This window comes from Camellia sinensis, chromosome 2 (assembly GCF_055761805.1).
Source record: "Camellia sinensis isolate YWXY chromosome 2, ASM5576180v1, whole genome shotgun sequence".
NCBI lineage: Eukaryota > Viridiplantae > Streptophyta > Magnoliopsida > Ericales > Theaceae > Camellia > Camellia sinensis.
The window spans coordinates 144,725,683-144,753,291 of record NC_138962.1 but is presented as its reverse complement, the minus strand read 5'-3'; the positions used below and the strand labels follow the sequence as shown (position 1 = coordinate 144,753,291).

Here is a 27,609-nt window from a genome sequence, read left to right as displayed (position 1 = left end):
ATCTGCCACCCGCCATACGATTTCTATTTTTCTCTCAAACCGCACCGACCCGCACCGCGCACACCCCTACATACATAGGTAGTGTGATAATTTTGCACCACCTTGTCCTTATGAATAGTTTGAGCGCCAAGACCAACGGGCAATGAAAGGTCAAAATTGGATTTATCGCCCGAACACACTTTTACTTTTACACATATTTTTGTAAAAATTCAAAAAATACCAAAAAAGCTAATTCCCAAGCTAACTTAATAGAAGGTGAAATTAATAAAATTTGAAACCCAAATATAGTCCCACTTTGAGAATAGACTATTTTAGTTGGCCTTTTAATCCTAGTTAAAAAAGTTGTGTTTATAAAGATAATTAACTTTTTTTTGTAATTGACTGACAGTTGTAAAAATAAAAAATAAAATAATTATAATTTAAATATAACATTTTATTTTATTAATTATTATATTTTTATTAATGGTTGGTTTGGGATGTCCTAAAAAAGTGCACTTTTTGACTTATTGGTGGGTTTGGGTTGGGTTTGATGTGATGTGTTAGAGAGGTGATGTGATTTAAATAAAATGATGTGACTTAAATAAGATAATGTGACTTAAATAAGATAGTGACTTTTTGACTTATTTAGTACATGCCAAACTAGCCCTAAGTATTCTACGCCAAATTCGACTCCCAACCGGGCTACAATATTCGTAATTGGAGAAAATCAAAAGTATGTAGTATTTAAGATCGTTTGGGTCGGGGCGATGGCTTTGCGGGACGGGTCAAGTCTGGCTTGACGGTGGGAACTCAGAAATTGAGGGGAGCGAGGTCGACAATGGACGCCACTACCACCGGAGGCCACCCACCGTCGAAAAAGAAGAGGAGCACAAGACATCGGACCACTATCTATGCCCTCAGCCACGACATTCTCTCTACTCTGTTCTCTTTCCTCGACCTCCTCGACCTCGTTCGCTGCTCTGCCGTCTGCAAATCCTGGTACCCCTTCTCCTTCACTTTCATATACGTTTGGTTGCCCAGAAAACACAGGAAAGTTGTGAAACGGCGTAGAAAATTTTACAGTTTCTTCTTTCTATTTTCTATTTCCTATTTCATACAACTTTTAAGCACCCAAACTGCATGTTACCTCAAATTATGCTATTTCAACCAGATTCTCTTAAAATTTATGGTTATTTTTTCAATGTTCTAGAAAAAAAGCCAAATTTAAAGATTGATTGAGTTATATATTGCAATTCCATAAGACATGGGTATGACCAGTTAGGCTAATGTTATGCAGAACAGTTTTAGGTCTATTAGTTGGGAAATTCTAATATGACACCTAGTTATGCTATTTTCAATTTTCTTACATTATTTTAGTTATAACTGATGTGTTCTTTACTTATGGTTCATGGTGGTATGTTTAGTTATGATAACTTTTTTTTTTTTTTTTTTTATAAAGTTATATGACTAAGAAAGCATGAAGGTATATCATTTTATCTTTTAGTTTGGGGTGTGTACCATTGTATTTTCCCTATTAGTTGATTGATTTGAGTTTGGTCAGAACTACTGTATTTTGTGGCATTAATTAGATGGAGTTAAAAGGCTTATATGGATAATGAAGTGGAACATATGGTTAGTTTCTGTCTTTATTTTAGGGTTTCAGAATCTTCATTGCAGCGATACTGATGATTTCATCAGAGCAAGAACCCTGTGTGAAGTTTATTGGCATTTTGAACTATGCTCATTGTTTCTAATTTTTAGACTACCTTGAGCTTAAAAAATGGTTGAACTAACTTCTATACCGGGCAGTGTTTTGATGTCCTTCAGAAGATGAAGTAAAAATTCTAATTATCAACCTTCAATCGTAGACTATAGAGACCGACCTCATCATAACATGTTGTTAGAATGTATCTTTTGTATAAATTTGGCTAAAAACACTGATCACGACAAACATGAAGAACAAATTATGTGAATTTTTACCCAAACCTACTAGGTTAACCTTATATTAGAAGAAAATAAAACTAATTTTGTCAGTTTAAAAAAAAAAATAAGAAAAAAGAAATTCTGCTGGTAAGATTTTGACTTAATTTTTTATGTAATAAAAGTTTCTTAACCCACCCTTCTCAGAAAATAGAGTAGGCTTCTATGAGAATTCTTTATTTTCCTTAATATTGAATTGGACACTTTTAGGTTTCATTTATTTATTTTAAATGAATTTCAATGGGATTATTTGACACCATTCAGTTCTTTTTATAATTCATGCTGTTTTTTTGGATCCCTTTTTTTACTTGCAAAATTGCTGACGACTCTTGTTTTTTTCTTTCCTTCTCTTTTCTTTTCTTTTTTTAACCTCTGAAGGAATATAATTATTTCCAAATCCAAGTTACTGCAAACACTTTACTGCAAGCAACAGAAGAATTCTGGCAGTACTTTCGATTTGTCTACCAGTTCAGAAAGATTATTGAACTTACATCTGCAGAAGCTGGCTATGGATTGCCATAGGTTCTCTATGCAAGAAGGTCCCATCAATGTTTTTCAGTGGAAAGGTCATTCAGTTGGGTAAATCTTTTTTTTTTATGCTCATAGTTTTTTGCTCATTGGATGTTATCTGTTAGAAATAAGGCATGGAGTTCTATAATCAACCATGTACTGTATTTATATCATGGATTTTACATATTAATCACAATTTATTTGATCTCTATGATCTTGACTAATTTTAATGTGAAGTACAGGTATTGGCATAACCAAAAAGGTTTCAAATTGCCTTGATTTTAAACACAAATGTTACTGCATTCTCAGAAAAAAAAAAAAAAAAAAAAAAAACTGTTGTTAGAATTTGAAGTAATAACTATTTTAGGGCACTGTGTGAGGAAAAAAGGCTTGTCAACTAGGAATGGAAGAATTTAAGGGATGATAGTGATATAAAAATGTATTTTATATACACAGAAGAATTTCAACTTAAATACTTCAGGCTTCATCCTTTAGGGGTAGGATTGGATTACATAATCTTAAAGCTGGAATAAGACTAAACCAAACTTAGAAATCACCAAATAGACCAGCAGCATTCCAGCTTAGAAAACACTAAATAAAACTTACAAACCAAACTTTGGGAACATCAATTTTTAGCCTAAAAGTCAAAAAGTCATTAAAAAAAGCCAAAAATCCAACAAACTATACAAAAAAGTCAAAGATTTCATTTTCTCTTTACTTTTTGCACATCTTTTCGTAAAAAACCAAAAAGTCATCCCAAACATACTAATTTTTTTTTACCTCATATTTTCGCCAAAAAATCAAAAAGTTACTAAAATAGCCTGTTCCCAAACGAGGCCTTAGACCACAAAAAAGTCCCAAGCAGCTCCTGTATGGAGAGTGAGGATCTTCTAGAGTGATTTTTCTTAGAGTGATCTTAGAGTGATTTTTTGGATGGTTGATACCAAAGTTAAGGGTACAATATCATTTCACTTTCCAACTCTCAAAGCCTAACATTATCTCTCTACAATCACTCTGAGAAAAATCACTCTAGAGGATCTTGACTCCTGTATGGAACTCCCAAGTTTGCCTTTTAATTGTTTGCATGTGTCACATCCCCTCACATCATCAATGAATTCTTGAATTTCGACCTCAATTTGTTTTTCAATGTGTAGCCTTATATATATGCACAAATAAATATAAAATCTAACATCTACAAAAAAGGCATAGTAAATATCTTAACCATTACATATAATTGATTGGGCTATATCTGTTTGGTTGGAAACTATTATATTTTTTAAAAATATTTTTTGTGTCATATCGGAAATTGGATGATAATTCATAAATTCAGAGTTCTATTTCTGTAATTGGATTGTCTAATGAAATTTGAATCAACTGGGCCCTTTATTTAATTTTTTATTTTTTATTTTTATTTTATCTCTAATAATGTTCTTGGTTAGGAGTGAAATACATTATGTTATTTCTCCACATTGGCCTCCTAGGTGGTGTTTCACACACTATCTAAGCCATAATTGATTGATCTAAACAGTTTTTGGACTTCCAAACACCATAGTAGACAATGTTATTTAATTTTCTTAATGCAAAATATGTATTCTTTGTCTTCGGTGAGAGTATGGATAAAGGAAAAGAAAGAGGAAAGCCAGTACTGTTGTTGATAAGTCCTCAAGCGAAGATTCTTTTGGATGGGGGTATATGACATTTTTTGCCAAAGAGAGTTTGGTGAATTGTATTAAACAATGTTTCTAACACTCATCAACAAAATTGAACCTCCAATTTTGTGCATTTATTCCTCATTACTGTTGGGAAAACAAGAAATCAATTTACTACAAAGCTATTACAGCTTGTTATATCTTGAGATGTATTAAAAACTTTTATGTATGCTTGGTATGTGTATGTATCATTCTTCTAATTATCTGTCTATTAGGGTTGACCAGTGTCGAATGAAGACAGGATTGATTCTTACTGGTGTAGGTGATAAGGTATGGTCCCTATGTACACTATGTACCGTAGGAATTATTACTCCATAAACTGTTAGTGGAACTCTTTTTTCTTCTTTATTTTAATTTTTAATTTTTTTTAATATTTTTAATATTTTTAATTTTTTAATTTTTTTTTGAGGGAGGAAGTGTATCTAAATAATTATTGAACAAAGTTCATCTAGTTTTCCTGTGGATCTGCAGCCAACACCAACCATAAAGTTGGGAAGGCAATAATCAAGATTTTGATCAAGAGACTTGTTTTTCTTATAGTTAAGGGGCAAGATGAACATGTTAATAACTTCAACTTCGCCTGGATTATGGGTTAGATGGTGTTATTATTAAAAGATGCTCTAATATTGCTACAGAGGATATCTCTTAAAAATATTGCCCCATTGAAGGATGTTGCTTTGTAGTTGCTTGGGTGTCAATATGTTTATCAAATGGCAATTTTGAGTGTGAACATGGTTTTAAAACCACCTATTAGACCTCTACACACTCTGCAACTCTTTTCTTGATTAGAGGCATTCCTATTTTTTATTTAAAAAAAAAACCATTGGTGTTTTTCTATCTCAATGAAGTTTTTTTATTTTTTATTTTTTATTTCTGGCTTCCAAATATTTTCTTTTTGTGTGGTTTCCTTAATGTTTTGGACTGGTGTTTTATTGCATTCATGAATTCCAATTTGCCTGACATCATTTCCCTCTACTCCAAGTTGCAAACTCCCCATCTGAAAAAGAAAAAAAAAAAAAAATTGCCAGGAAACTTGGGTTTATTAAATGATTCATTAAACACTCTCAAATTGCCATAGGTTAGTGACAAGGCTGGGAAAAATTTGTTGCAACTTTGTGTTGGCTGGTCAAATACATCTTTATTGCGGTGATAATTTTTGAGTAATATAGGCATACATTTCTGTTATTGCTAGCCCAACCTGCATTCTTTTGGGCCTTCTCCTTGTGCAATTTTGTTTATTGTTTTGTGTGACTTTGGTCTTTCGGTTTTCTGTCCACTAGTCTTCATTTAGTGCTCTAGTTTCTAGGAATCTGTAAGATTATTTACATACTACATCACATTGTCCGTATCAACTGATTCATATATATACACACATTTATTTTTATTTTTTAGTCCTGTTTTGTTTCCTTATATTGGGAAGGCGGTATGCACCTAACTATAATTGTTTCATTTCTAATTTTGCAGGTTATGCGGCTTTGGTCAGCGGAAAACTACAAATGTTTGGATGAATTTTCCCTCCCAGATAGAGCTCCTCTAGTTGATTTTGATTTCGACGAGAGCAAGGTAACATGAAGAAATAAACTTCTTTCTTTATGGTTTTTATGAATATGAAACCTTATTCTTGTCCACCTCTTGCAATCGCTTCACACCTATTGTTCATCTTGCAAATTACACATCAATCTTTGATCACTAGTTGTTAAAGTTCAACAGTTAACTCTCAGGTTGCCATTCCCAAAGGGGAGGTATATAGTTACGATCCCTGCATTACGACACAAGTGTTTATCCTCCTCCCACCTTCCCCCATTTCCAAAAGGAAGAAAAGGCACACCAATCTCTCACATCTGCTCATGCACTCAGTCATATATGTATTTGTATTTGTTATGTCTGCACAGGTGTTTGTGGTTGTTTAGATGCATGTGCAGATGTGCATTTATGCCTTTATATGGGTATTTCGATATTTTTCTTGCGTGGTTCTACATGATTGGAACAAATGTGATAACCATCTTTCTTTGTGATCAACTTATCTTTCTTGATTCTTTCCCCTGAGAAAACTGGCAGTCGATGACATAAAAGATGAGAGAGCATTTTTTGCAAAAGTGGTGCAATTTTGATGTTTATTTGTTGGTAGCGGATATCTTTTGGATCACATTTTGGGTCTATGTTTGTACTCTTTTCTTGTTTCCCGTATTTTTCTTTTTCTTGTGATTGTATAAGATTCGTGCCCCCTTGGCATATTCTCTAATAATTTTGTTTTGTTACTAATCTCCCCCCCAAAAAAAAGGGGAAAAAAAAAGAAGAGAAAAGAAGAAGTTTGTTGCTTCTGTGATTTATTGAATTGAAAGTAAAAGATGTATGAGTCTTTGCATTTTAAATTTATTTTCACATTTGCTAAGTTTTTAAAGGAGTAATTACACTAATGGTGTCCAATGAATGTGCCCTATGGTATTTTGGTCACTAATATTCCAATTAAGGGCTCGTTTGGGAATTGGCTATTTTAGTGTTTTTTTGACTTTTAAAGAAAAGACATGTAGAAAAATAGAGAGAGTGATGTGATAACTTGTACTAGCTTTAAGACTAAAATAGCCTATTGACAAATGAGGCCCAAGTCAATGTAGTCTCCAAAATATGCTTGACGGTGTTCCAAATCACCAACGGAAAGAAAGGGTATTTTTTGAGGAACTACCAAACTAATTACACTAACGGAACATGGGTGAGATAAAAGTGCCACAAAGGGCATAGTTTGTTGGTTCCTCCAAAAATACCCTTGGTTCCATTAGTGATTTGAAACATCATCAGGAATGGGGACCACATGAACACGCATGTCATATTTTAGGGACTAAATTGACACAATTGAAAATGGGGAGCAAAATTCCACATAATGCATACATCAGGGACCATTTGTGTAATGAGTCCATTTTGAAAAACATTAGAGCAAAAATTGGGCCAGCCATTTAGTGAAAACTATTATCCCTTTCCTGCACCCTAAGAAACCCTATACTCCATATTTTAGTGGTCTTTAGTAACATAATAATTGATTATTGTCAGTGTTCTATTTGGATTGGAAATTTTGTTGACAAAACAAGTCCTAATCGAGTTGTAATTTTAATTTAAGTTGGGGTTTGAGTCAAGTTGTAATTTTGATTTAAGTTGGTGTTCGAGTCATTAAAGAATTTGCATTAGTCTTGGATTCAAGTGCTTTACATCAACAAGGATTGCAAGCATCTTAACATTATCAAGTGGGTCCAAACAATGCTAAGCACAACACAAGTTTGAGAAGCAGCACAGTACAAGCTTTTAATGCAGCGGAGGATGTATTCAACATTTCTAGAAAAAGTGTGCTTGAGCGGTGTCAGGGCGTGCTCGAGTGGGATTACAATCATCGGTTTATGGGCTTGAGCGAAGGTGCTGATTTTGTGAGATATAAGCAGTTTATCATATGGAGAGACCTTAGAGAGGTCTTTCAGATATTCTCGGACACTTGAATTATAAATAGAGGCCTAGGGTAAAATATCTAACAAGCACAAACACTTCTAAGAAGGTGACGTATCCGTGTCGTGTCCGTGTTGGACACCGACACTCTTTGGACACTCTTAGGACACGTGTCCGACAGACTTGGACACTCGTTGGATACTTGAAGGACACACATGTCAATCGTTTAAACAAACGTGTCTAACGATTAGACATATGTGAAACTAATTATAAGTTTGAATAAAATAACTTAAGATACAATAACAAAACAAAAACCATATAAATTTATAAGAATTAGTGTCATATTACATTTTTTATTATCTTTGAATGATAAATTCATATATATAACATATAAGAAATATATAAAATTATATATTTCATGTGTGTACCCCACGTGTCGTGTCTTGCATTTTTTGAAAATTAACGTGTCAACGTGTCCGTGTTGTATTCGTGTCGTGTCATGTGTCCGTATCCATGCTTCTTAGCAAAATATGTTTTGCAAGATACAATCATCAGTTTATGCTGTTGTGCTAAAGATTACAACTCTCCAAGCTTCTCATTTTTTGATTGAAGGTTGTTCTAAGTCCTTGGTGAATTCCGAAGGCATTGTTGGAGTATCATGTAGCACTTCGTACTTCTTGGTATAAGAGCATCCCCACCAGTTTACTTAAATTTTACCTTAAAATATTATTAAAAAATTCATTCCATATTTTAGAAATCACTTTTTCATCTACCTCCCCCAACAAACTCCCTATTCTTTCTATATTTTATTAAAATAATATTTTTAATTATTATGAAAGCAAAGCAGCAACACTTTCTCTATTTTATTAAAATAATATTTTTAATTATTATGAAGGTAAAGCAAAGCAGCAGCACATTCAAAGGAGCACATGGAAAGCAGAAGCAAAGCAGAGCGGTCGACCAGTCAGGCCAATTTTGTGTTTTTTTTTTCTTCAGCTACAGTGCAATCATTGGACATCTAAGCGGACGTCCGGGAGGCCTTCCGAAAAGGTATCCCTTCACGTCTTTTATCAGATATAAGGGAGCTACAGTGCCTCCCCACAAATGGGGAGTCATTGTAGCAACACTTATATTTGGGGGCCTGTTTAGGAGAACTGATGGAGGTGTATTTTGGGATTTCAATCCCTTAAAATAGGTAAGCGGTGGGTTTAGGGAGACTGTTAGGGATGCTCTAACAGAATTATATTTGATCTTTGATTATCATAATTGATAACCTTCGTAGTTCATATTTGAGTCTTGGTTGAGGCGTTACCATAATGGTTGGGTGAGATTGGATAAAAAACTCCATATTCCAATAGTTGTTCTTGAATAGTCTTCACTCTTTTATCATTTTCTCTCTCCACACTTTGAATCTCGACATGAGGCTAGAACCATTGGAAAGCTTATTTCCGGGGTTTCGATTTAGACACAAAAACGACCTAAAACGGAGTCTGGACGAGAGAGTTATGCCTGTTCGAAATTTGTGTACTTGAGCTGTGGGCATAGTTTGCTTGAGCACAAGATTGACTGCTCGAGCGGTCTATAGACCCTTCCAGCTCTGTTTTTCAAAATTGTCTGAGATACTGCAAGCCTTGATTCATTGCTCGAACGCATTTTTCACCGCTCGAGCGGTCTGTTCAAGAAAGTATAGATACTGAAAGCTTTCATTCACTGCTTGAGTGCAGTTTTGACCGCTTGAGCGGTCTGTTCGACATTAGTCATTTAAAAGTCGCTTTTGGCCCATTTTTCTTCACTTTTCTCTCTCATCTCTCTTTCCGCCATTTTTGAACTTCCAAGCTCTTTAACCCATGGTTTCATCTATTTCTAAACATCTTTGACCCCTAGTTCTATATGTAGAGCGCGGCGAGAGCTTCCTCTTGATCTGAGCGGATCGTCTTTTCATCGCCGGCGGATTTTTGAGCTTTCTTTTCTCTCTTCAAGAGGTAGGGATTTCTTACTTATTTTCAATACTTTCGTATAGATGGCTATGTGCTATTTTCTATTGCATAAAAAACATAACTTTGGGAAGAGATTTTCGAAAAATATGTAGGAGAAAGTTAGGATTTTGAAATAAAAGAAGTTAAACTTATGATTTGTTGGGGATTTTGGAGGTTTTAAGCTATTAGAACATGTTTGAGCAATTTAAAGTGAAAAACCTTAATTTTATTCACTTGGTTATTAATTTTTTTTGAAATGAGATTAATGGAAATTAAATCATAGAAGCTATGTATCATATGACGGGTGATGAATCTAAACTAAATTCTTGGGATTGAAGTTGTGAATGAGAGAGATTAATTATTGGTATGAAACTTATATTATGTTGATGATTGGAATTAATGTAATTAATTATAAAAGTTACTTGTTAATGTGAATGCTTACTTGGACTTGGGTAAGGTGAAGGATATTGAGATTATGAGAGTTTACGTTATTTCTTTGTTTAGAGGTTTTGTCCTTGGCCATCTGTGGATGATGGAATTATTTGTTGTAGGATTTAGGAGTAATAGGTTGAAATGAAACCTTTTGTGTTATGAACAAGATTCTGAAAAGCGGTTGCGGTCGCCGTAACGGTGGCGATGACGCGGTTGTGGTTGCGGGGTGTAAAGGCCGTCGTGTAACAGTTGCGGTAACCAGAACCGTGAATTTTTTTATTTTTCGCACAATTTGAAAAAAATTTACCGATACGCATATTTTTTTTCCATGATCATATTTATTGGGTTAAAAATAAATATTGATTAATTTTTGTAAAATTTTAAGTATGATTCAATATATTTCATATTTTTAAATCACTATAAACTAAGTTTTTTATGTTTTATTTTAATAATTAATGACTTTATATTATATAAAAAATCAATCATTAACTATTATATATAAGATAAACAATGACAAAAGTAAGAAAATAAATAAGAGCCTAAATATATATATATATACACATATTTTAACCAAACCAAATAGATAATGACCACACTTATTATTATTATTATTATTGTCAAACAATATATAGATAGACACACACAAACAAAATGGTTTAGTGATAGCAGCTGAATAGAATAGCATAGGTCTTACAGTTTTAACAAATCAATAACATGTTCTTCATCTTCCCTTTTCTCTCTCTCTATCTCTTGCTCCTCCATTCTCTCTTTATCTTCCCTCTTCTCTCCATCTCTCTTTCCCCATTTTCAGCTTTTTTTTGTGTGTTTTTTTTGAAAGAAATAGTTTGGAACCATTACGTAACGGTGCGTAACAGGCCGTTATGACCGCTACGGCAGCCGCTACGACCGACATACCTGTGAATCTCATTCACACTGCAAAAGCAGCCGTAACGGGTGGCGGTAACCGCCAAAACCGTAACGGTTGCAGCCGCTTTTTAAAACCTTGAGCATAATCTTCTAAACATATCATATGTTTGTATTTCGAATCATAATTTAAATGAACATAATTTTACTACACTACTCCTCACAATTGGCTCCTTGCTCAAAGGTTTAACTTCTTCAAGACTTGGCTTACAGAAACAAGAACAAAACACATTGGATTTCCTACACATTAACATAGCAAATCGGTTCTTAAATTTAACTTTAGTTTTTCTTTCTTATTCTAAATTTAGATTGGTTTCTAAGTGTATTTGACTTATAGGTTCAAAACGCATATAAGGAGGCCTAAGGGTTGAAGAAAACGAAGCAGGCATCTCCCTTGAAATCCACACATGTGGTGGAACAGGGTTGCACGTGTGGAACCCTAGCTGCACGTGTGGGGATGTGTGTGCAATTAAAGCTGTCTTGAAATGTTTTCTGGGTTGGCTGGCTGCAGGTGCAAAGGCCATTTTTGCACATGCGGGGGGTGTGCTGCACGTGCGGTGCTTTTGGCCGCACGTACGGGAGAAGAGCAGGATTTCGGGGCTGGGCTGGGCTGTTCTTCGTGGTTCTAGGGCTGCCAAACTCATTTTTCACATTTTCTAAGCCCAAAACATGTTCTATAACATCCTAATATGCATATATATGATGTAAAACTGTAGAAATTTAATGTATAAAGAGAAAAAGAGAATTGTATTATTGATTGATATTTGTAATTGTTGAATTATTGAATGCTACAATGATTCCTATATATAGAAGAGTAGGTGGTAGTAGGTGGTAGATGGAGTAGGTAAAGTGGAGGTGGTAGGTGGAGTAGGTGAAGTGGAGGTGGTAGTGGTGTAGTGGGTTTAGTGGAGTAGGTGAGGTGGTAGTGGTGTAGTGGGTTAGGTTTAGTGGAGTAGGTGAGGTGGTAGTGGTGTAGTGGGTTAGGTTTAGTGGGTGAAGTAGGTGATAGGTTTTAACAGCCCCCCGCAAACTCAAGGGGGATAGGAACTAACCAACTTGAGTTTGGAGAGAGTAACAAAATAAGAAAATACATAAAAAATAAAAAAGGATAGGAGACACTGTATGGTCGTGTCAGACCGTTGTAGAAGACCGATGTAGAAGACACTGGCTCGTGTCGGACCAATGTAGAAGACAGTTTATGGGGTCATGTCGGACCGTTGTAGAAGACAGTTTACGGAGTCTTGCTGGACCCTTGTAGAAACTAACCGGAATCAATGTCGGGACAGTTTACAGAGTCTTGTCGGACCCATAAAGGAGCTAACCGGAATCAATGTAGGGACAGTTTACAGAGTCTTGTCGGACCCATGAAGGAGCTCACCGGAATCAATGTCGGGACAGTTTACAGAGTCTTGTCGGACCCTTAAAAAGTCGCACCCTCAAAAGGTGTGCCCAATTTTTCAAAAAAGGCGTGCCATCAAAAGGCGTGCCCAATCCATAAAAAGACGTGCCATCAAAATGCGTGCCCAATCCATAAAAAGGCGTGCTATCAAAAGTTGCGCCCTCAAAAGGCGCGCCCACTTCATCAAAAGTCGTGCCCGACAGAAAGCGTCGAGCCATCAAAAGGTGAGCCGGAGACGCGGCAAGGCACGTGAGCGACAGAGCGGCGTGTCGGCCGCGTCGTCAGTGTCAATATAAACCAATGCGGAGGCGGAGGAAACCAAACCAGACTGAAACCTCTGAACTTGTCATTCTGAAACAATCTGTAAATACTCTGTATCCAACCCTTCTCGGAAACACTCAGCAACCCAAAAAACATGGCCTCTTCTTCCCGTTCAGCTACCAAGAACATGGCCTCATCTTCCCGTGGTCTGCTCATTCTCTTTCCCGACCTCAACGAGTCAACAGGAGAGATAACAGGTGCGGTGGCCCGTGAACCTCAACCAAACACCTCTGGTTTTGCTCCGTTGAACTTTCCGATGCGGTCGGTGGAGCAAAAAATGGCGGTGCAAACTGATATTGAGGCCAATCAGTATACTCTGAAGTCATGTGTGGAAACCATGACTGCGGTCACAAACTTGTCGCACCGGCTGCAGAGCAGGACAAATGAGGTGCAACAGTTAAACTCCCAGCTGGCTCTGCTCCAACGCATGTATAAGGATGCGCGAGCAGAGATAAGTGTGCTAAAGACAGAAAACAAGGAGCTGAAGCGGAAGGCCACCGTGATGTTCCGATTTGGAGGTCCACCATATGCTGTAGTGGAGGAGCTTGGGGGAGTGAACGTGCTCGGCGGCGTAGGAAACACGGAGGCAGCACCGGCAAGGGCCGCCCAGGACGGAGGCAAGAAGAAGAGACCGGCGGCAGAGTAGAGAAGAAAAATCCTGCCTGTGGATGTGGTTGTTTGGGTTTGTTGTTGTTGTTGTTGTTGTTTTTTTTTTTTTTTTTTTTTTTTTTGGTGTAAAATTGTGATCCGGGCGAAATCCCGATAGAAATAAAATGAGTGTATTGTGCAAATCCGAATGGCTTGAAGGTACAAGACTGAGCAGAAAACTTAGATGGAATGAATTTTTTTTATTTTTTATTTTTTTATTTTTAATAATAAAAAATTGAGGTTCAAGGAAAAGTTGGGCTGTGGAAAGAAGAAAAAGAAAAAGTAGCACCCACGTGAGTTCCATCCAATTTTTTATATATATAAGATAAAAAAAAAAGGTTTGGACGGTGGAAAAATATTTTAAAATAGAAAAAATTATATAATATAGTTATCTCTTTGAAACTATATGCTGGTGTTGATCAAAAAAGTGGGCCAAATTACCAATACCGCCAATCTTGTAGACATCCTGAAGTGGGAGACGAAGAGGCTTGTCTGATGGCCTCTTGGGCTCTGTAATCATGTCGAGGGCATCAAGAAGGGTTGGGCCCTTGTACCATGTTACCGGTGTAGAAGACACTGTATGAGTGTGTATATAGACTGCCCAAAAGATATACATGGATATAGATATCGAGCCCTCAAAAGTCGTGCCCTATTTTGTGGCTTGGAATAGCAGGGGATTGAAACCAGACGCAAGGAAGGCCGGTGTCGCGACGGAGCTTTGGCAAAGGGACATCGACGTGCAAGCGGTGGTGGTCTCCGGCGACTGAACAGTAGTGCACTCAGAAAGGAAATTTCAAGGTATGTGTAGAAAAATTTTAGCAGATTAGGTTGAGGTCCGGCGGACGGCCAAGGCGAGGTTGCCGCCCGCCGGTGAAGCGAAAAATACTAAGTGCTTAACCTTGCTCTGATACCATGTAGAAATTTAATGTATAAAGAGAAAAAGAGAATTGTATTATTGATTGATATTTGTAATTGTTGAATTATTGAATGCTACAATGATTCCTATATATAGAAGAGTAGGTGGTAGTAGGTGGTAGATGGAGTAGGTAAAGTGGAGGTGGTAGGTGGAGTAGGTGAAGTGGAGGTGGTAGTGGTGTAGTGGGTTTAGTGGAGTAGGTGAGGTGGTAGTGGTGTAGTGGGTTAGGTTTAGTGGAGTAGGTGAGGTGGTAGTGGTGTAGTGGGTTAGGTTTAGTGGGTGAAGTAGGTGATAGGTTTTAACAAAAACCAATGAAAACATATTTGTATGAATGAATTTGAGATGAAAACAACTAAAAGATAAGATTTGATTAAGAAATTTCAATCCATCAAAACAAGTTTTAAGGCTTCCTAAGTGTAGATAAATGATATAGGTTTGTGGTATATCCATTGTATTAACCAAATCTAGCTCAAAACCAATTCAAAACATGTTTTCTTTCAACATATCTTCAAGCTTTTTCCTAACTTCTAACTTTCCTATTTTCTTTCACTTTAATCTTCTCAAAACTTGTTTCTAATGAATTTTTATCTAGATTTTGACATCAATTTATGGAAGAGGATTGAGTTTCTTACCTTGTAGTGATTTTCTTAGGATTTCTGGGCTTCAATCCTCAGCTCCTTTGAATTTTCCTTCATTTTCTCCCCTTTTTTCCTCTTTTCTTCTCCTTTCTTCTTCTTCTCCCGTTATTCTTGATTTCTCCAGCTTCTTCTTCCTTTTGTTTGATTTGGGCATGAGGTTCTATTATGTGTGGCTGGGGCAAAAGTTGTAACATTGTTAACTAGCTAATCTTACTTAGTTTAGCTAATCTAGGGTAGAACTAATTAATCAAGCTTATACTTAATCCTGCTTTAAGGTTCGCTAATCATACTTAATTAACACTAATCCTAATTAGCAAATTTGCAAATAGCATGAAATGGTCAAGTTTATTAGACTAAGGTCTTTTAGCTCTCCACTTAAGGTATTGGCTCATTCTACTATTCTCAAATCAAGTTTTAACATAGCAAACAAATCACATAGCAAACAAATTCTAACATAACTTTTCAAACTTCTTCTTCTTCTTCTCATTCTAATGCTAGTAAGTCCTAAGTCACACAAGTACATAACATATGACATGAATGCGTAAACAATTAGATATACATGATGCATGAATGGGTTTGGTTGTCACACCGGTAAAGCAAGTTGGGCTATACAGAAGTACCACATTCCTTCCGGCTAGCCACCGGTAAAGTGGGGTTGTGATGTGGGGCCTGGTGACACTATGAGGTATGGATGTGTTTCAGGTTTTATCATAGATGCATGTATATTTGTTGAGATGCCTGATGATGGTGTATACGGAAATTCTCATTGAGAATGTATTATTGGATCTTTATATAGTGAAATTTAAATCGGTTTTGTTTTGTGAGGGGTGCTCGGCTTGATGATAGTTGCTAGTTTTAGTGTACTCCATTACCTATGAAATTATTGGAACCGATTGCGTAAGGGTTTTAAGGACAAATGAAGTAAAGTTTTTTAATTTTTATTTTAATAATGGAAGGTGATTTGGAAAGCGAGAAATATTTTCTTGATTGGTCAAAGATGACTTCTTTCGGAAAATGTATATCTATATATGTATATTTTGATATATAAAGATGACAATAGTATAATTATCACTTGAGCATTCATGATGATATATATCTATTGATTGTTATTGTTTGAGAGCAAATGGAAATTCCTACTGGACATTTGTGTTCATCCCATGTTAACCATTTTCCAAGTACAAAGTCGGAGCATTGTGTCAAGATTAGGATGTCTCATTAATTGTTGGCCAAGGGGTCCATCTTGTACGCAGGAATGCCATTTTGTTGTAAAGAGAGTTAATTTCTCTCCTCTCGTTTTCTTCATTTTATTTTTTTCAATGTAAGCCTATTGGCATTTGTAATTAAATATTTGGGCATTCAATCATTATATATGAACACGAGAGAACCTCAATTGTTTAACTATTCTATCTTGCTTCCTCAATTATATCTTGGAAATGGACTTTAATAAAGGAATTTGGTAATGTAATTGGTTAATAAAATTTGGGGCATTACATATTAAGTCATTGATACTTGGTGGTTCAAGCACTTGGGAACAGGTTATGTGGATTCAACAGGAGTGCTGAAGTCCATAGGTTGAGGATTGGACAGTTTGGTCTGTTTGTTGCGTCTTGTAACAGTTCTGTTGATAATAGTGCTGATTTGAGTCGGACCTAGATTGGTCTTGCGGTTTTTCTTGTTTGGGTTTTCCATGTTAATACCACGAGTCTCTGTGTATGATTACTTTGTCTTGTGCTTGTTATTTAGTTTGTCCACTTAGTTTATGAATAACCATAGTTAATCCATATCAGCAAACTGAATGTGTCTTTCTCAATTATAATTAACCCAATAGAGGGAAAGGCCCCATTTGCAGTTTTTTTTATCAATTGATTTAAGATAGAAAAATAGTTTGTTGGAATGAAGCTGAAAAAGATGGAAAGAAGGGGACATTTGGACTTTTGTTTTCAAGGTCAGGTTATGGACATGGACCATGGGCTAGCCCAACCTCCATGATGGGTTCAAGGGAGGTTTGGTCTTAACATAAATGTGGCCTTTATCCTGGTTGACATTATTGTTGTGCCCCTTGTTGATCCATAAAACACTTCCGCCTTGAGGGCACTCATTCCAATGATGTCCCGGTTGACCACATTTGAAACACCTTCCTATTCATTCATTTGCAAAATTTCCTCATTGTTGGTTTCCTTGGTTTTGCCTTTTCTACTGCTCCAATCCACCAGCATAGGGTGCAGGTGCATAATGGTTTCTAGTGTTTCGAATTGGACCTCCTCCTCATGGTTAGTTATTATTTCTTGCTTGCTGACTTCGAATGCGCTCGGCATCTGCCAATTCACTTTCCACAATTAAGGCTCGATCCACCATTTGAGCATATGTGGAAAGCTATACTGCGATCAACATTACCCTAATATTTGTATCCAAACCCCACTCGAATCGCCTAACTTTATCATCTTCATACTATTCCCGAAGCATACCTCGAGAGAGCCTCAAAACGGTTTGCATATTGGGTCACTAACATTTTTCCTTGCTTTAATTGAAGGAACTCTTGAACTATCTCTTGCCTAAGCGAGTTGGGGAAATATTTTTCCATAAACAAGTCCTAACACTGCCTCCAAGTCAGTGTCTATACTTGTCGTGTACTTTTAATCATTTCTCTTCAATGGTCTGCTTCCCCTTCCATTTGAAATGTTGCCATGGTCACTCAATCTTGTTCATTCTAAATGTCAGAAGTGTCTAAAAGCTTCTTATTTTGCCTTAGCCATGCTTCAGCTTCATACGGATTAGACCCACCAAAGAATTTGTGGTAGTGTAATTTCTCAAATTTTGCAGTCATTTCAAATTTGCTTTGCTCGCGGTTTCGGGGTGCTATATTGCCCACACTATTGGCTATTGTATGTATAATTTGAGCAACATTGCCGTCAGACACTCCGTTACCATTGTTATTATTTCTCCCTCGCCTAGCCATTTTGCATGATAGAATTGTTTGTAAATTTATTTATTTATTTTATTATTATTATTAATTATATATATATATATATTTTTTTTACAAAGACAATAGTTAAAGGTATCGAAGTTTTCAAAGAAGACTTCATTCAAGGTGCCGGTTAGGATTGCTAAATCTATTGAGAGAGATTTTTAATGGAAAGGAAAGGATGAGGGCAAAAAGATGCATTTGGTGAGATGGAAGACTGTTTCGTTATCTAAGGATAAAGGGGGCCTTGCTTTAGGGAAACATTGTAGCAAGAAATCTTGCTCTTTTCGGAAAGTGGCTATGGAGATTTCTCTTTGGAGAGTGATTCATTACGGTATTCTATTATTAAGAGCAAGTATGGGATTCATGATGATGGTAGGTCTATTCATTTGGTTTTGAGGGGTAATTGTCGTTCTCCTTGGAAGTCGATATGTCATGTTTTTACTCTTTCTCTAGATTTCTATCTTTAAGGGTGAGAAATGGGGAGTTGATTTGGTTTTGGGAGGATATTTGGGTTGGAAATTCTTCTTTTGCTAGTGATTTCCCAGATCTTTATAGGGTTGCAAACTCTCATGGTTTTTCCATTGCATCATTGGCGTGCTCTAGTTTGGCTCCAATTGCATGGAATCTTAGCTTTGCTAGAAATCTTACTGATAGAGAGGCTAGTGATTTAGCCTCCACCTTGTCTCGCATTGATCATTTATTGTTGGATTCTTCCTTGGGTGATGAATTCGTTTGGCTTTTGCATACTTCTGGTGTATTTTCTTGCAAATCCTTCTTTTGAAAAAATCATTGAAAAGCCAAATATTCCATTTTCCCCCCTTCACAATAGAATCTGGAAGTCTGTTGCACCTCTCAAAGTGAAGGTTTTTATATGGTCCTTGGTTCATGGAAACATTTTGACCAATGAGTTCCTTCAAAAGAGGAGGCCTAATTGCTATCTTTGTCCTCAATGGTGCATTTTGTGTAAGGAAGGGGGAGGAGGGTCTGAATCATCTTTATTTGCACTGTTCAGTGATAGCAATTTTTTGCTTGGGGTGGCCTTGCTTGGGTGCCTCCAGAATCATGTAGTTCAATGCTCTCTATTGATTTTCGATTCTTAGGCCTAAACAAAAAAGCAAAGGTATTAGGGCTTTGTGCAGTTTTTGCTCTTTTCTAGGTCATATGGTTGGAAATGACTGCGAGGATCTTTGAGAACAAAATTACTGACGTATATTCGATGTGGGAGAGAAACAGATTCCTTATATCTTTTTGGGCTTCAGCTGCCCCACCATTTAGGGGAATTCCTCTTTTTTTGAATTCTAGCGATTGGAAGTCTATTTGCGATTGGTAGATTTTTTGGTTTTCACCTTTGACGGCTTCTTGTCCTTTGTATTTCTTTTTTCTCTATTTGAATAAAATTCTTCTTTTGTTGCTGTTAAAAAAAAAATTATAAGACACATGAACTAGTAACTAGCACAAAATATCCTTACTAAGTCAGTTAATACAAACCATCGTCATAGCTACCAATACTAACAGAAAAGGATAAACACTAAACTAGGCAATTAGACATTGTAAGCTTACAAAACAATTAGCAACCTAGTTTGTCTACCCACAAGGTTTCTAACCAAGGAAATCAAACAACCATGGATAGTCCCTTCGCACAAGGGCTTTCGGCTCCCTTGTGGCTTGAAAAAGTCCAAAGAATCGTCACAGTTCTCTCACAGAAACACCAATTTCATTCACATAATACCCTAACAATGGTATGGGTTCTTCTTGGTAGGTCCTTCAATCTCTCTAAAATTAACAAAACCATTGGTTTTCACAATCCTATTTGGGTTGGGCATAAGGTATTGAATGCTCCAGATGCAAAGAGATTGCACATCCTCTCAGTGAAACCATCGGGAAAGGGGCCTAATTGGTACAACCAAGGGTTCTCCTCCTTTAGGATTTGGACAGGCCCAATATATGTGCCCACTCAATTTTTAGACTTCCATGCACAACCTCCTGTGGGTAAATTCTAACAAATATGTCAAATTTAATGTATGGAAAAAAATAGAGAGAATGAAATATGTATTGATGATTGATATTATTGATAGATCTGTATTTATTGATATGTATATTACAATTACAAGGATTCCTATTATATAGGAGTGTGTTTGGGAGTAGGTGGAGAGTAGGTGAAGTGGAGGTGGTAGTGGTGTAGTGGGTTAGGTTTAGTGGAGTAGGTGAGGTGGTAGTGGTGGTAGGTTTATGGTAAATTCTAACAGCCCCCCGCAAACTCAAGGAGGATAGAAACTAACCAACTTGAGTTTGAAGAGAGGAACAAAACAAGAAAATAAAAGAGGATAGGTGACACTGTATGGTCGTGTCAGACCATTGGTGAAGACACTGGATGGTGGTGTCATAACGTTGTAGACAAGGTTCTGAAAAGCGGTTGCGGTCGCCGTAACGGTGGCGGTGACGCGGTTGCGGTTGCGGGGTGTAAAGGCCGTAGTGTAACGGTTGCGGTAACCGAAACCGTGAATTTTTTTATTTTTCGCACAATTTGAAAAAAACTTACCGATATGCATATTTTTTTTCCATGATCATATTTATTGGGTTAAAAATAAATATTGATCAATTTTTGTAAATTTTTAAATATGATTCAATATATTTCATATTTTTAAATAACTATAAACTGAGTTTTTTACATTTTATTTTAATAATTAATGACTTTATATTATACAAAAAATCAATCACTAACTATTATATATAAGATAAACAATGACAAAAGTAAGAGAATAAATAAGAGTCTAAATATATATATACATATTTTTACCAAGCCAAATAGATAATGACCACACTTATTATTATTATTATTTTCAAACAATACATAGATAGACACACACAAACAAAATGGTTTAGTGATAGCAACTGAATAGAATAGCATAGGTCTTACAGTTTCAACAAATCAATAACATGTTCTTCATCTTCCCTTTTCTCTCTCTCTATCTCTTGCTCCTCCATTTTCTCTCTTTATCTTCCCTCTTCTCTCCATCCCTTTTCCCCCATTTTCAGCTTTTTTTTGTGTTTTTTTGAAAGAAATAGTTTGGAACCGTTACGTAACAGTGCGTAACAGGCCGTTACGGCACCGTTACGACCGCTACGATAGCCGCTACAACCGACACACCTGTGAATCTCATTCACACTGCAAAAACGGCCGTAACGGGTGGCGGTAACCGCCAAAACCGTTACGTAACATCGTTACGTAACGGTTGCGGCCGCTTTTTAAAACCTTGGTTGTAGAGGACACTGTATGGGGTGTCATAACGTTGTAGAGGACACTGTATGGTGGTGTCATAACGGTGTAGAGGACACTGGATGGCGGTGTCAGACCGATGTAGAAGACAGTTTATGGGGTCATGTCGGACCGTTGTAGCAGACAATGTTGTGACAGTTTACGGAGTCTTGCAGGACCCTTGTAGAAACTAACCGGAATCAATGTCGGGACAGTTTACAGAGTCTTGTCGGACCCTTGAAGGAGCTAACCAGAATCAATGTCGGGACAGTTTACAGAGTCTTGTCGGACCCATAAAAAGTCGCACCCTCAAAAGGTGTGCCCAATTTTTCAAAAAACGTGCCATCAAAAGGCGTGCCCAATCCATAAAAAGGCGTGCCATCAAAAGGTGGAGGCCAATCAGTGCAGTCGGATGTGGAGGCCAATCAGTATACTTTGAAGTCATGTGTGGAAACCATGACGGCGGTCACAAACTTGTCGAACCGGCTGCAGAGTAGGACAAATGAGGTGCAGCATTTAAACGCCCAACTGGCTCTGCTCCAACGCATGTATAAGGATCCGCGAGCAGAGATAAGTGTGCTGAAAGCAGAAAATAAGGAGCTGAAGCGGAAGGCCACCGTGATGTTCCGATTTGGAGGGCCGCCATATGCTGCAGTGGAGGAGCAGGGGGTAGTGATCGTGCCCAGTGGAGTGGGAAACACAGAGGCAACACCGTCAAGGACCGCCCAGGACGGAGGCAAAAAGAAGAGACCAGCGGCAGAGTAGAGAAGAAAAAATCCCGCCTGTGGATGTGGGTGTTTGGGTTTGGTTTTTTTTTTTTTTTGCTGTAAAAGTGTGATCGGGGTTGATCCCCAATATGAATAAAATATGGTGTGTTGTGCAAATATGGAAATTGGTTTGTTTTTTTTTTTTTTTTTTTTTTTTGTAATAAGAATAAGAAGAGGATCCAAGGCATGGACAGCATCATTATGGCAAGTGGAGTTGAAATATTAAAAAAGATGGGACCACGGTTTTGGTAAAAACCACGGTTTTGGGATTTTTGGTTTTTGGTTTTTTTTTTTTTTTTTTTTTTTTTTTTTTTAAATGAGGCAAGTCGAGTTGAAATATTAAAAAAGATGGGAGGTGGAAAATGTGATGATGGTGTTGGGTGGTGGAGAAAAGTTTAGAATAGAAAAGTTTATATAAAATTGGGGATAGTGCTTTATAATAATGAAAATAAAGGTGAGGTAGTGGATGTGTGTATTAAAATAAAAAGAAAGGATGGGTGTGAATGGTGTCGTGCATGTGCTGTGTATGTGGCAGTGTGAATGGTGTGTGTGCTTGTGTATGTGTGCCCAGCTTCCCCCCCTCAAAATGCAACCCGAGAGAGAGAGATAAGAGATCCAGAGAGAGGCTTATGATGCTTGTGGGATAAGAGACCCAAGTGCTGAGTGATCCAACCCAACGACAGGCTTATGATGCTTGTGGGAAGTCTGGAATTTCAACTGATGCAATCATTGATCCTGCTGCAATTTTTTTTTTTTTTTTTGCAATGCTCTTTGGGAGTGAGCTTTTTGAGGATTACATTGGCCAGCTTGCCATGGCCTCAATGGCTTCATTGGATATTTTTACAGAAGGAGAGTAGTTTGCTAAAAAATTGCAAGAGAAAATGAGGGTTGTTCAAAGGGAAAGAGAAGAGAAGCTTGCCGAAATACTGAAAGGTCGACTCAACCTTTCATTGCTGAGTGGTTCAGAAACAAAGGCCACTTCATTAAATCCCAAGTTGCAGCCGCAACAGGTGCAATTGCTTTGATCCAGCTTCAAGAGGACATGAAACGTCAGCTCAGTGCAGAAGGAAACTACAGCGAGGAAGAACTTGAAGAGTACATGCAAACAGTGAGTAGACCACGGGAAGAGTAGACAGTGCTCCGATAACGAGGGCTGAGGTCCGGCAGGCGGCCAAGGCGAGGCTGCCGCCTGCCGGTGAAGCGAAATTACGAGGTTCTTAACCAAGCTCTGATACCAAGTCAAATTTAATGTATGGAAAAAAATAGAGAGAATGAAATATGTATTGATGATTGATATTATTGATAGATCTGTATTTATTGATATGTATATTACAATTACAAGGATTCCTATTATATAGGAGTGTGTTTGGGAGTAGGTGGAGAGTAGGTGAAGTGGAGGTGGTAGTGGTGTAGTGGGTTAGGTTTAGTGGAGTAGGTGAGGTGGTAGTGGTGGTAGGTTTATGGTAAATTCTAACAAAATACATGCGAACTAATTTCCAGCCCATTTTGGATATCACAATCCTCAAACCGCCTCAGCATCTCCTATGCTCTCATCTGTGCTCCCCTCTATGGGCTCCTTCTTAGAGTGAAGACTCAATCTCAATCACCTCCACTAGATCTTCCATAGGCTCATCCTCTTTTGGGTCGGACTCAACCTTATATTTCTTTATTGATGCCTCTTCACTTGAGTAGAACGTGGTGGCTAGGTCTAGTGTAGAGGTAGAATTTAGAGCCATGGCACAAGGTGTGTGTGAACTCTTGTGGATTAAGTTGTTAAGTGATATGGGTCTTGATCAAACGGATTCCATTTGGCTATATTGTGAAAATAAGGCTGCTATCAACATAGTTCACAATCTAGTTTAGCATGACCTGACAAAACACGTTGAAATTGATCGTCATGTCATTAAGGAAAAACTCACTAGTGGCACTATATGTACTCCTTTTGTGAAAACTGGCTAACAACTTGCTCATATTCTCACAAAAGGAGTTGGGAACAAACTGTTTCATGATGCTCTTAACAAGCTGGACATAAGAGATTTTTGTACCAGTTTGAGCGCGAGTGATAGCATTATCTTTTATTAGCTGTTATTAGTTGTCATTAGTTGTATGTTTCCTTATTTTGCTTAACGGCTTCTAATATAAGTTTCTAGTTATCAATATAAAAGGGAGTGATAACCTAATCACAACCTGAGTTTGATTTCTCTTAAACAAACAAATATGTGGAGAATGACAAGGTCAATCAGTCGATGACACATAGGGGACTACGGTAGAAATGTTGTAGGAAATCACTTATTAAAAGCATCAATATGATCCATTGAAGTATATGATAGGGTACAATAATGTCATATTTTAAAAATGTTAATCAAAATATTCAAGTCACATGTGAAGCCTACAAGACTTGAATTAGAATACTCTGAACCAAAGGATGACTCCTGTGGAGCCTACAAGAACACTACAAGGTATAAAATCTGGAAGATCAACACAATCAACTTAGTCCGTTATGATAACATCACAGTGTTATCATAACAATTTGAAATTTGAAATTGAGATAAGGCTCTCTTATCACATGAATGGACTTCTATAAATATGGCAACCATCACACAAAAGAAAGGGATCAGGAATTGGAGAAATCAAAGAGAAATCAGAGATCGACTAGAGAGATAGAGAAATTAGAAGTCAAAGAAGTCTTCATAAGAAAGAAGAGAGAACTCAAGAGCCTACACTACAAACATATAATGGCGAGCAATAGGTAGAGGTTTCAAGTCCAACAATTATACCTTGTATATTTAGGGGTTTTAAACCCTGGCAATTCAATAAAAATATTTCTTTTCCTTAAGTTTTCCTTCTATCAAATTTTATGTGCTTCACTAATCAGAGGTTTTTTGGATTAAAATGTGTAATTAACGATCTAGAATACAGATCAGAAATAGGTGCTTGTTATCAAATAATCAACATTGTTTGGTCCAAAAACTATATAGTGTACATTTGTAACATGAATTTCAAAATGTGTTGAAATATTTCACATTTAGAAATTTCTCTACAATGGTACAAACTCTTGGGTAGAACTCACCCTTGAAAACCGATTTGTTAACCGATGTAGGATCATAACATTCCACCACGCTTTGTTGCTGACGTCCTAGTGGCCCATCATTCCCAGTTAGGTGACTTCGTGTACTCTATCTTACGGGTAGCAACCCTCCCTTCTATGACACGATTGCAAATCACAACTCATTAGATCCCATACTCGCATAGGTTGCTTTCAATCCGATACTTGATTTGGCGGTTGACTCTATTACCAAAATGCTTACGTTTGAATGTTGCAAAGCTGAGGCTTTTGTTTTTGGGTCTATCTATTTTTGATGGAGAAGAACAAAACTTCGTTACTAGAAAGAGTGTTAGAATCTAGATAAATTGGAAATAGGTTTACTTTGACGGAAACCTTAATCCTCTAACAACACTAAGTTTTGGGTGATTTTTTGCATATCATTTGAGTCTCTTAGATGATCTACGTTACACGGACTCGTTGATTTTTTAGAGGTACCCATGTCGACACAACACTGGTACGGGTACGGGTATGGGTATAGAATATGACCGCAATACGGCAAAATACAAACGGATACGGCTGATTGGTTGTTCTAATATTTTTGTTTGGGTAATATTTTGTTACAAAATTTATCTCTTGTTCTTGGTTTGAACAGGAAGAAGGTAACATAGATGAGAAGAAACAAACCAACAAAATACAAAAATTCACAACTTGATTTGAGGAGAAAGGAAAAGAAACATGGAATGTTGAATCAGAGTTGAAGGTTGAGGTCACCAGAAAGGTTGAAGTAGAGTTGAAGTCGCCGGTGGCTTATTTCAACATTTTTTGCTTCGTTGGTGCATTCTGATGACTTTTGCTTGGTCTCCTTTCATCTTTCTTGGTGTTCCTTTGTCTTCCCCTTTGGTCTCCTTTAGTTGTTTGATATGAAAATAGTTGTTTATTGCTTTGACTGGAAAATAGATCAAAAAGAGATAATAACTTAAGTGTGTTGGAACTTGCGGAGGCAGCTGGCACCTACTATTTGCATTCTATATATGTGCCCTTATTTTTATAATACATGTTATATATTGTTATTTTAAATATTAGATTTTTACTTTTTTATTTTTAGAGTTATAACAATTTTGTGATTTAGAAATAATGTTATTCTTTTTTAGTAATGTTACACGTTTTTGGTTTAAATATTTTTTAACCACAATATGTGGTAACATCATTATAAAAATACGTAATATTACTATAAAAATTTATAATATCAAATTATTATAATTCTATGAAAAAATACATAATATTTATTTAAAAATATATTTAATATCTTTGTTTTGCCGTACCCACGTACCTGTATCTAATTTTGGATACTTTTTAGACGTACCTATGTATCCCTCATTTAGAGATTTGCCGAGTCCGACCCTTAGATACATACCCGCACCTGAGACTCGTACCTGATTCCATGTAATGTAGTAGATGATTACAATAAATACAAATAGAATGAAACTATTCGCCTAAAACTCAACAACTAGTATCTCAAGAAAATAGGAAGTCCCAAAAATATGAATAGAAAAGATCAAACAAACAAAGCAAAAAAGAAGTCCCAAAAATAGAAACATCCCAAACAAAAATTTGATAAATAAGAAGTCCCAAAAATATGAAAGATCAAACACTCCTAATGTCTTGTGAAGATTTATTCACCTTGTTTTATTACGGTTAGAGTCTCTTGCTCAATGTGGACATGTGACACAATCAAAGCAAAAAAGAGGCCAAAATATGGATGCTATGGTTGCAAGGAGTGGGGGAAGCGAATCTAGAAGTGGAAGGGAGTTAAAGAATTTTGTTAGCACCGTCAATTATGATAGTAGAGAAAAGGGGGTTGGAATGGGAGGTAGAGGGGCTTGGCATGGCTGCCCTAGGTTATTGCTTAGAGTATTGGATAGGTCAATTTTTTGTCGCTTTTTTACGGTCTTTTCAACTGTCATGGAGGCTTGAGCTGATGTAGATGATCCTCTTTTGTTTGCTTGTGTAATTGAGTGGTGCCCCATTGGAACCTTTTTTAATTTAATATTTGCTTATAAGAGAAACAACGAACAACATACAATACTATCCTAATGCTTTGAAGACTGGTTCCTTGGAGTTAAACCAGCATTCTTTGATGTCAGTGTCATCACATACATCACTAGCTTATGAAAATAACTCTCTACTCGAAGGATTAGACTGTTGTAGTATTATGGACGGATTTATTTAATAATTCAATTGGAACCTGTGCATACTGTATAACAATTAGATTTCTTTATTATTTTTTTTTGTAGGTTGTTGGTTTGGTTGGGACTCGTATATGCATATGGAGGCGAAATGGGAAAAGAAATATATTTTCCTCACGTGAAGGCCTATTTACAAGGGGTTTATGTATGCGGTTCGTTTTGTTATTATTACCCTGATCTTATTATTGCTAGAGTTTAAAATCAGTATATATTAAACTAGGTGGCTCCAACCTTTCTTGCAGCCGACATCGTATGTTTCATTGAAAATATATACAACTCTTGGCGAAGAATCCAGGATGTAAAGATTAACGTACTCTTTTTCAGAACTTGCGCTATCATGAAGAAATTTTTTACTGCATAATTTTTTTTCACCATAAAGACTGGAGCTGATCATTATGTTAATATCAGTTTTTGCCCTTGTCTCAGCAGATCTCATGTAGCTCCATATACACTATACATCTCCTATTT

At 36.7% G+C, this 27,609-nt stretch overlaps 1 protein-coding gene across 6 annotated transcripts in view; it reads left to right on the top strand.

The window, feature by feature from the left end:
- The first annotated feature begins 668 nt into the window (after positions 1-668).
- The window catches only part of LOC114298819 (F-box family protein with WD40/YVTN repeat doamin), a 46,819-nt gene continuing 19,878 nt past the window's right edge, over positions 669-27,609 (top strand). The window contains exons 1-5 of one of the 6 annotated variants that reach the window (XM_028243449.2): positions 669-978; positions 2,338-2,538; positions 4,394-4,448; positions 5,643-5,741; positions 27,190-27,293. In XM_028243449.2, coding sequence (XP_028099250.2) covers positions 818-978; positions 2,338-2,538; positions 4,394-4,448; positions 5,643-5,741; positions 27,190-27,293 — 620 coding nt within the window. In that variant the 5' untranslated portion in view covers positions 669-817. Of the gene's footprint in view, positions 979-2,337; positions 2,539-4,393; positions 4,449-5,642; positions 5,742-8,502; positions 8,658-27,189; positions 27,294-27,609 lie in introns of all 6 variants that reach the window. The other 5 variants (XM_082915728.1, XM_028243450.2, XM_082915730.1 and 2 more) reach the window with 5 other exon arrangements.